General features: G+C 39.4%; 2 protein-coding genes across 8 annotated transcripts in view; both read left to right on the forward strand.

Annotated features, from left to right (window-relative positions):
- The window catches only part of heatr5a (HEAT repeat containing 5a), a 41,301-nt gene extending 37,210 nt beyond the window's left edge, over positions 1 to 4,091 (forward strand). For 2 of the 3 annotated variants that reach the window (XM_017684724.2, XM_017684727.2), the window contains 2 exons: positions 300 to 510; positions 2,361 to 4,091. In XM_017684724.2, coding sequence (XP_017540213.1) covers positions 300 to 510; positions 2,361 to 2,662 — 513 coding nt within the window. In that variant the 3' untranslated portion in view covers positions 2,663 to 4,091. The remainder of the gene's footprint in view (positions 1 to 299; positions 511 to 2,360) is intronic. The other variant, XM_017684725.2, reaches the window with a different exon arrangement.
- Positions 4,092 to 9,219: 5,128 nt separating this feature from the next.
- Positions 9,220 to 10,627, forward strand: part of hectd1 (HECT domain containing 1) — a 37,385-nt gene continuing 35,977 nt past the window's right edge. For all 5 annotated transcript variants that reach the window (XM_037541971.1, XM_037541974.1, XM_037541972.1 and 2 more), the window contains exon 1: positions 9,220 to 9,432. The gene's annotated coding sequence lies outside the window, so the exon portion shown is untranslated. The remainder of the gene's footprint in view (positions 9,433 to 10,627) is intronic.

Below are 10,627 nucleotides of genomic sequence, written 5' to 3' on the forward strand. Positions count from 1 at the left end.
TCCAACGTGTCAACTACTACAAGAACAGTCATTTACCATGTAATATATACAAGGCATGTGCCATGTTAAGATCAAATTATTTTAATGATTAATTATTTAATTATTAGTTATAATCATTTATTTGCTTCATCTCTGAGTGGTCATAATGGTTGGGCTCATTGGTGGACAATTCATATATTCATATATAATTATTTAATCACCTCTAATGTAGAATAGCAACAGACTGTGTGTAGTTTATAGGTTTTAGGGCCATTTAATATCTTTTCCCTTACACACAGATGTGGTTATTTCCTCTCTAGTTGCTGAGCAGGAGTTACCAGTTGTTAGCATCAGTGTTTCAGGGCCCAACAGCAGTAGCTGGGCCATTTATCCAGGCATTGGGTGGACAACTAGTGGGTTATTTGCAGCAAGTGGAGAAGAGTCGGCCTCAGACTGCTACTGAGCTCCAGGCAGTGCAGGATGGAGTCAGAGCCATGGAGGCACTAGTGCTCGCCGCAGAGGAAACACACCGTCAGTATTTCTTTCATACATGGTGCATGAGTTTTAGTTCAGTTAACAAAATAGATTTACCTTGTGTAGATTTGTGTGTTGTTTGCCTTTGGGGGCAGGGTTATGCATTGGAATTTGTATTCTAATTCCAAACTTGACATATAAGCTTTCCATTGTAGACATTAAAGTAGAGCTGGGCGATATGGCCAAAAATGTTATCATGATAAACAAAATTAATATTTTTCGACATCGATACATATCAATACATAGCGATAAATGTTTAATCATTATTTATAACTTTGAAGGCTGATATTTGCTCCTGGGTGGTTAATCACTGTTTTAAACTATCCTTTATGGTCATGTTCTGACAAATACTCACCAAACAGTGGAATATTTCACAAATCTGTCATGAGACAGTGGGAGAAAGTGTCTGGTGAGCTGTTTTTATCAACTAGAAAAGCACGGCTGCAATTTTTGTAATAGACATAATTTAAGAAATAAAACATTATTTTTAGCTGTCTGGTGACGAGTGCTCGGCTATCCTGTTACAAATTCTAAACAAGTGGCCAAAACAGTGCTAAACTGTTTAGTTTCTCAACAACATCAGCTTAGTATGAACAGCAAACGTTAGCTGGCTCGTTACGTCAGTGATGGGTCACACGGCCTTACTGCCATCACTCCTACTACCTTCATGTCAGAGTATATCACTGTATTCGGACACCAGCTGGCAGACCTCCAGATTTCTCTATAGTAATATGAGGGGTGAACTGCAATATATCTAACACCAGACAGATAGACTTGACAGTGCCTCACAGTTTCCTCAGTTTACTTTAGTTTAAATCAAGGCTGTAACTTGCATGAACCCATGTCTTTCTTTCACTATTGTTGCTTGGGAATGCACTAACACTTAGGCTAAATATTACTTGGTTCTAGTCATTTGTTTTTCTTAGTTAAACCCTGTGACTTGCATTCAAGCAAGCTAGGGATTGACTCGATTGACACAATTATTGTTGAAAGAAAAGTGAATAGATGTGTTTTCATTCATGAGGAAATTACATACGCATTTAAATCAAGTTAAATGTATAATTTTTTTTTCAGTGCAACTGAAATTTTAAAGTGATTTTTAAAAATTGAAATCTAAGTCAAATTTTTGAGACAGAAAAGTAGAAGGTAATGTTATATAAGCGAACCATCCTTGGTTGGGTGACAAACAGACCTATGGTTAGGCATGGATGTATTCCACTTAAATTCACCTCAGATGGAATCCAGTCTACAACTCGTATATACTCAGCTTTAAGAAGTAATTAGTTAACATGACATAGATTACAGCTGAATAATTTTGAATAGTTAACACCTCTTAAGGTTCTTATACTGTAGCTCACAGAGCAGTGCTGCTAAAGGGATACATACAAGAGGACGGGGCACATCTTCAGACATGATCTAAATGGAGCATGACAACAAAATTACTGTACTATATCACTGTAGATGGTTGTTTGTTTAGGTGCTTTTAACTTATTCCCCTCACCTGTCTGCTCAGCAAAGTAGTTTGACAGCAAGCTAATTGCCGCACTATCAGACTCTTACAAGTGAGTAGTAACTGCCCTGATGACACATTTTCATTGTAAATGTTCATAAAACGCAGGTGGGACAATTTTTCTTTTGTGACAGCTTTATTAATGATGAATGACTGACCCTCACTTTCTTTAACTGGGGTTCCCAGAAGGGTGATCATGCTTCATTCCAAGGTAGAACTGGCATTCCCTGACCACACTTTAGCTTTCCCCCTGTATTCAGTAATTTTGTCAAGATCGTCAAAAAGTATGCATTTATACATCTTGTATTTTTAAAAAAAGATATTGGTGTTTGTGCAGGTCCCCAGCTGGTGACTGTACTGTTACCCATCCTGGTCTCCTTCCTGCTGGACGAGAACACTTTGGCCTCAGCACCTGCGGCTTCCCGCTCTCTGCATGAGTCTGCTCTGCGAGACCTGATGCGTATTGGGCCCCAGCATTCTGCTGTCTTCAAAACACTCATGGCCTCCGCCCCCCACATGAAGGCCCGACTAGAAGCAGCCATTAAGGGCAACCAGGAGAGTGTGAGCGCCAAAGCTACGCCACCTCAGGTCTCTGGCAAGCATATCCCCAGCATCCAGCTGAAAACCAACTTCCTGTGATTCTTACTACTTTTTAGTGCAGACATAAAGATGTTATTTCAGTTTATCCTAATTTTAAGTCAGTAGGTTGTTACAGTAGTCAGACATTAGTAATTATTCTAAAACTATTAACCTCTATGAGGAACTTGATCAAAATGAAGCTAGTGAAGTTTTTTTTTTTGTTGTTTTTTTGTTTTGAGAGAGACTACAGACTTTGCATTGAGTGAGGAATCTGTTGTGGTGAGTAAGGAATACACTGTGTTTAAAAATGTAGTTCTTACCTGCAAATGAACTTAATGTGGCTTTTATATTTATCATTTTAATTTGTAATATTAAATACCTCAGTAAATATTAAATCCACTTCTCTCACTCAGTTACGCAGAAGGTGACTGGTTGTGAGAAGTGTCTGTGTTTTTGTCAGGCTATGATTTCCCAGGCCCCCAGCATTGTACATTTGAGTGTTTTCCTGCCATAATACACCACTTTTCAAAGGTTTAAATGCCTCTTAATGAACTCCTGGCTTGAATCAGGTGTCTCAGTACAGGGAAAAAGACAAACTGCAGTACATGACTAGGATTAAGAAAAACGTTTTTGGCTCCTGTAGGTTAGATGAACCTCATTAATTGCCAATATATATTGATCCATAACTATACATTTTTAACTAACTACAGAGCAAACAACCTTACTGAGAGCTCATTGAAAGCATTATTTGATATTAAACTACTGCATGTAATCTACAATTAGTACTGAAATGCACATCATGTTTTTTTTTTTGGTTTTTTTTTTCTTTTCTTTTCTTTTCTCTAGTGACTGTGGTAGTACAGGTAGAATTCTGAGCATTACAGATATGGTCCCAGCAGCAAATGCATGGAACATTGCAGCCTTGCTCTACAACTCCTTTTCTAAAAGCCACTGCACGGACACTTACAGTGCAACTTTGTGTATGTATAGTCAGACATGGTGTTATGCTGTTCATTCAATACTTCAATGATGCATAGAAAGCTGATCACTGTTAACAGGTTTTAACATGTTTTGCACTGCTGATTATTGGCTAGAATGATATTTAAGGTAATGGATGCTACCCAAAGGGTATACAATTATATAAAGTATTAAGTTTACAATTATAGTATGTTTCTGATGCTATCAGGGTACAGTGAGAACAGATCAGTCATAACAGATGGTACTGAAGAGACTTTACTGCACAAACTGGGAAACTAACATTGGAACTGACCATTGTGGTTTAATTTTTTGTTTTCTTTTTCAGTATTTTTAGGCTTCAGGTGCTGCTTCCAGCTGTTTCACTTTGGTGGCATTTTTTTTGCAGTGAAGATGTAAATTAATACTGTATTTGTAACAATACCAGGTATTTTGTATCCTTTAAAAAAAATCTGTGAAAATTAACAGTTATTTCGTGATTAAATGTTGAAGAATAAAATTTTTCTGTCAAGAATAAAGTGCCTGTCATTTCCATGCCATTTTTGGGTTACTTGCTAACTGCTGCTCTTATTTGATGCTGTGTGTGCTCACTATATTCCTAAGACTAGAGAAGAAAAACAGCCCCACACAATATCATGGACAACACTGTTTAAAAATATAGTTCTTACATGCAAATAAACTTAATGTGACTTTCATATTTATCAACAAACATAAGAACTGTGAGATAAGCCAGTGATTACTTGACTAAAAAATCTGTCAGGTAAAATAAAATGGCACAAAACAGATTAAATATATCAAGGATAATGGAGAACATGTGGGTAATAAATTCTACATGAGGCGTGACAACAATGCAGATTGAGTTAATGCAGGATTAGTAGTCATGAAGCTCATAAATCATGATTGATTTTCAAGAAGGATGTCATAAAACATTTGCTAAAATACTGAGGCATCCAGGTGAGGCTTTATATCACAGCAAGAGCATGAACAGTAAATGCAAGTGGTTCTAAACTCATCAAGCAACGTTATATCAAATAGCAGAAGCGCATGTACAGCAGGATTAGCTGTAACAGCTTAAAGAAAAAGCCAGAAGGTACCATAGGCAAGTATATCCTGGACATCAGTGATCCTCCAGAATGTAAATAACATTCCATTTAAGGTGGAATGGGAAAATTCTAAAGAGAAGCTGACTTCATCTTTGCAACTTTCTAGTGTTTGACAGTTGTACCAGGAAACCAACTGTACTATTTAGAAATGTTTAGCTATTTAGAATTATCTCTGAGTGCTCGTCTTAAATCTCTCTTTTTGCCTTTTCGTTAGGTGAGACTGCGTTGCTATGTGACCTGCAGTCTATGCGCCAGTTCTCAGTCGTTGAGAACCAGGGTTTCACGCTGTGTTGCACACTTTGGAGCCGAAATACAGCAACCCTTCTGACACAGCGACCCCCATTCTACAGCAAGACCAAACCAAAGTTATAAAATCAAAAAAGTATAAAAGAAAACGAGTAGGACAGCTGTAATGTGCTGTGTGGACATCTATTGCCACTGGATCTTAAGTCACCGTAACAGCACATTTTGTCGTAGATGAGTGGCAGCCAGTATCGTATCTCATGTACTCCAAACAAGAGCCTTCCAGTTCACTTGCTACATAATTTCCATTTGTTTTATTAATAAAAGATATTGGAAGTAAATTCATTATGGATCATTATAAATATTTTGCTTTAAAAGTACCAAGTCATCATACAGTGAGAAAAAAGAAATCCTGTATAGAAAAAAGAAGCATCAAGATGCATCAATAATCGCTTTAAAATCGCATCGCAGCCCTCTGAATCGTAATCACATTGAATCATGAGGTGCCTAGAGATTCCCACCCCTACTGATAACACTAGTGTTTTATATTAATTTACAGCATTTAGCAGACGCTCTTAGCCAAAGCAACTTGCAAGAAGTGCTTGTCTATCTAGAGAAAGTATTTTTGCTAGTTACCAATAGATTAGAGAGAAAGCTAGTCCTGAGCTCAGGTACTGCTAGAAACAAAAAGTCATATTGATACTCAGAGAAGAAGGAACAGAGTTGAACACAGAACAGTGCGATATAATAAAATACAATAAATAAGTGCAGTACATTATATTACAATCAATACTTAATTCAGTGCTCATTTAAGTACTGTATAAAGAGATGTGTCTTCATTCTGCATTTGAAGACAGCAAGAGACTCTGCTGTATGGACAGCCAGTGGGAGTTCATTCCACCACTTGGGTGCCAGTACGGAGAACAGTCTTCCATGTGCCTTGAAGGATGGCGGGTCAAGCCGAGCTGTACTCGAAGCTTGAAGTGCTCGTGGTAGTGCTCTAGATTTCACCATTGCCATCAAGTAGGTAGGGGCTGGTCCATTTTTGGCTTTGTAGGCCTTTTTGGCTTTTTTGGGGGCAGTCGTGGGCTGAAGGTTAGGGATCTGGCCCTGTGACCGTAAGGTTGCCGGTTCGATCCCCGGGGCCGACAGTCCATGACTGAGGTGTCCTTGAGCAAGACACCTAACCCCCAACTGCTACCCTGTGGATAGGGCTGCCCACCGCTCCGGGCAAGTGCGCTCACTGCCCCCTAGTGTGTGTGTTCACTAGTGTGTACGTGGTGTTTCATTTCGCGGAAGTGGAATTTCCCCGTTTGTGGGACCAAAAAAGTATCACACAAAAAAAAAAAAAGAATTAGGGTGTTTAATCTGATGTATACAGCTACAGGAAGCCAGCGAAGGGAGTGCAGCAGTGGGGTGACGTGGCTGAACTTGGGGAGATTGAAGACGAGCTGTGCTGCTGCATTCTGGATGAGTTGCAGAGGCTTAATGGCTTGCATGGAAAGACCAGCCAAGAGCAAGTTGCAGTAGTCAAGTCTTGAGATGACAAGAGACTGCACTAGCACCTGGGTGGCCTCTCGAAGGAGAAAGGGTCAGATCCTCCAGATGTTGTACAGGAGATACCTGCATGACCGAGTTAGGTTCACAATGTGAGTCGAGAATGATAACTGGCCATCCAGACACCAAGACTTCTTGCCTCTACAGATGGAACAATCAGAGAGTTTTCGAATGAGATGGCAAGATCATGATGAGGACTTGTAGTTGCAGGGATGAATAGCAGCTTATTCTAGCTAGGATTGAGCTTCAGGTGGTGAGCTGCCATCTATGAAGAAATGTCAGACATGCCAAGATGTGACTGGAAACCTGTGTGTCAGAGTGTGAGAAAGAAAGCATAACCTGAGTTTCATCAGCATAACAGTGATATGAGAAGCCATGAGATGATATTACATCACCAAGAGAGCTAGTGTAAAAAGAAAAGAGAAGAGGACCCAGCACCAAGGCTTGTGGGACACCAGTGGAGAGCCTGTATGGAGAGGATTTGGACCCTCTCCATGTCACCTGATAAGAGCGACTTGAACCACTTACACGCATAGCCAGTGGGTGGGTGGGATGGGTTACTGGATTTGATCAGTATCAACGTGGAATTTCAGAGGCAACGATCTAGTGTTGCTAAAATATGGATAATATTGTCAACTTTGTAGTGCTTGTAAGCACTCTGGCTGCTGAATTGTGGTGTAAATTAAGCTTCTTTAGGAACCTACTTGGACATCCAAACAGTAACACATTACAGTATAGTACGCATGAATCATTTCTCCACCTTACTTTTATATAGATGATAATAGTTTCTTAAGACAAAGGCCAGCATGGTAATTTTACCTGTAGTATGGGCATCAAATGACATTAGACTCAATCTAAAAACCTAAGAGCCTGTTTTGTCTAAATTAAGTAATAGTAGATTATTCAATATCCAGGGGCGGCATGGCGGCATGGTGGCGTGGTGGGTAGCGCTGTCGCCTCACAGCAAAGGAGGGCCTAGGTTTGATTCCCCTGCCGGGTGACCGGGGTCCTCTCTGTGTGGAGTTTGCATGTTCTCCCTGTGTCTGCGTGGGTTTCCTCCGGGTTCTCTCATTTCATCTCTCATCCCACAGTCCAAAGACATGCAGTCAGGCCAACTGGACATGCTAAATTGCCCCTAGGTGTGAGTGACTGTCTGTGTCTGTCTGTCTACCCTGTGATGGACCTGGCGACCTGTCCAGGGTGTATCCTGCCTTTCGCCCGAAGACTGCTGGGATAGGCTCCATCACCCCCCCCGCGACCCTGACGGAGAAGCGGCTTAGAAAATGGATGGATGGATCAACATTAGTTAATAAGTTAAAGTAGTTAATATCTTTAACTAATAAGTAGTTGCATGATCTTAACCTTTTTATGGTGAACCCAATTCTAGTGTTTGTTACAGAAAGTTCAAAAAGAGCTTTTTTTGTCTCTGACCAGATGTTGTTTCTCATCAAACAGTGGAGTTCACAAACCCCAAGTTTTTGTGATTTGACTACACCAGGTGTTTCGATGTCATGGATGTGCCATCATTGTAGTTTTAGAGACTCGGTGCTGCTCTAGTTAGCAGAGATGAATATGCCTGGACACAAACACAATTGTATTTTGTCCCCACAGACTGTGAAGAATATGATGATGAGTCAAACCTTTGTGCAACATCTTTAAACATCTGTCTAAAAAACCTTCCAATAGTGAAAAATTTCAAATGTGAAGCTATTTTAAAAGCTTTTTTTAAGATTTTTTTTTTTTAGATTTATAAAGGTTAACAACCTTTTGTTTAATTTCACTTGTCCATTTTCTGATCTTCCCCAAGTTGCAACATGATTAAAAGTCCCCATATGACCTCATATTTTCACCACCAGTGAAATAAGAAGTCCACTTTCTGAGCTGAATTAGGTTTTATTCCTAGGAATTTCCAGGGGTGCCAGTAGTTGCAACAAGTGAGGCAAACTATATGGATGTGCCTTGTTTTCTGAATAATTTTACCTTGTTAAAAATGCAAATGGAAAGTTAGATTTTCAGTGTAAGATTAAGCCGATAAACATGTTTCCATTGCTTTCTCTCTCGTTTTACCTGCCAGTAATTCCGGATAGAAACAGCCAATCAGGTAAGATCTGACCCGGAGCCTGCCATTGCAGTACACTCCTGTAAAGCATTTTTCTTTTAAGACAGACATCGTAAAACTTTTCACGCCACTATTTATATAATGTTATTTTTCTGGCAATTGAATATTAATTCAAGCTCTGTAATGAATAAATTGCAAACCACTAATAAACCTGAATAAATTACAAACAAAACAAAAAACAACAGACTGAATCATAAGATTGTCCATTTCACTGAATCGAATGTCCGGTTCAAGTAGTTGATTCATAGCCTAATTCACAAATCCTTCATATATATATATATATATATATATATATATATATATATATATATATATATATATATATATATATATATATATGTATATAAAAAAATAAGATTTGATTCAATAAAAGAACTTGTTGTAGCTTTGCGTATTCTGAACGTATAAAGCACATAAAACAAACCTATAACAGAAAGAGGAAGCCAGTTACAGTCTACAGAGAGAAATTGTGCGTGAATGTAGAAGTTGTTTTAATAATAAAGTACAATAGTCGCAGTGTGTTAGAAGTTGTGGGTGTAAATGACGTGTGGATGATCCAAAGAAGTTTGATTCCGTTGGACTTGTGAATCGATTCGAACGATTTAATTAAAAGAACCGGTTCAGAAGAACTAGTCGTCATGAGTCGGACAGCGATAATTTTCAGCCCGACAGCGCTCCATTTCGGTCCGAATCGCCTCCCCATTCACTGTGACCTCTACGCTTGTATATAAAAGAGAGGGGATGAAGACTCATTAACTATTTTAGCCCGTCAGTTGCTGCATTCGGGATTTAATTTAACAACACTTGTTATCCTCAGCGTCCGCTGAAATACGGTGAGTGTCGTTTTATTCTCTTGGTTCTTAGGCCGCAAGTTTCCTGCGAGCTCCGGCTGACAGAAGCGCCGAGGCCTCTGGCTTCGCGCAGAACTTCACGCTCCGGGATCTTTTGGTAAACACAAGGCCGTGTTTGTTCGGCTTAAGCATTTATAATGATATACTGATGTCACCTTTGTTTAAACCATAGTCTCTTATTTTATGTATGTATTAGAGTTTGTTGAGCTGGCGTCACAGTAATTCTGGTAGCGTAATGTTTTTAAGAGGCTGGTGAACGTTAATCCTACAAGGTAACATTAGCTTGCGACGTACGGCTAGCTTGGTTAGCTAACTAGCAACCTTGTGGGAGTTAATCTTGATTAACACCGTTTGTCGAGGGAAATAGTAGATAGATATTTTGCTGAACGTCTGCTAGTTTGGAAATGACCAAACTCGAACTGTGACCACTGAAACTAAAATCTAAACAGCGAGGGCTAGCTAGGTTAGCTAGCTTGCATTAGCCAAGGCCGGCCCGGCGTCGAGTAATATTCGCCAAGTTGGTTAACTCGGAATATTTAACAGATTGAACAATGTTTTTAGTTATCGTTTTGTTTTTTTTTTTATTGGTTTTAGATACGTACTTTGCTGTTTATTCTTAGAAATGTAATTTTAACCAGGTGTAATGTACGACAAGTTACCGTTAGCTAGTTAACATTGCTGTATCAAGTGTCAACCGTTTGCTAGTCTGAACTGGCAGCTATCAGTACTAACGCTGAATTAATTCAGCTAAGCTGTGTTGCTGCGCCTGGCTGGCTTTCTTTAAAGAGACGTTTGGGCTTTTTCACCCTTCCCTAAACTGTCTTGCGGTCACCATGAAGTCAAACGTTTAACCAAAACAGTTCTGTGTCCTGCTTACTCGCACTCGGTCTTATTGTAGGGTAAAGTGACTTATTGGATAAACCAAGTAAAGTTAGTCGTCAGTGTCAAGCTGTTTATAACTAACGTTTATAACTAAAGTTAGCTAGCTCGCTAATGTTAACGTTACCTGATCACACATTCAACAATGTGACCTAATTTTAGGTCGTTATTTTTGCTGAACGACAGCTCTTCCCGGCTGTTAAACTCCGGTTGTTTCACGACTACAGAAATACTAGCTATAGTTCCCACGTTATAGTGCCCTGTTTATTTAACGCTTCTCTGGGGAAAGTTGTGTTAT

Source organism: Pygocentrus nattereri, chromosome 10, assembly GCF_015220715.1.
Source record: "Pygocentrus nattereri isolate fPygNat1 chromosome 10, fPygNat1.pri, whole genome shotgun sequence".
Classification (NCBI taxonomy): domain Eukaryota; kingdom Metazoa; phylum Chordata; class Actinopteri; order Characiformes; family Serrasalmidae; genus Pygocentrus; species Pygocentrus nattereri.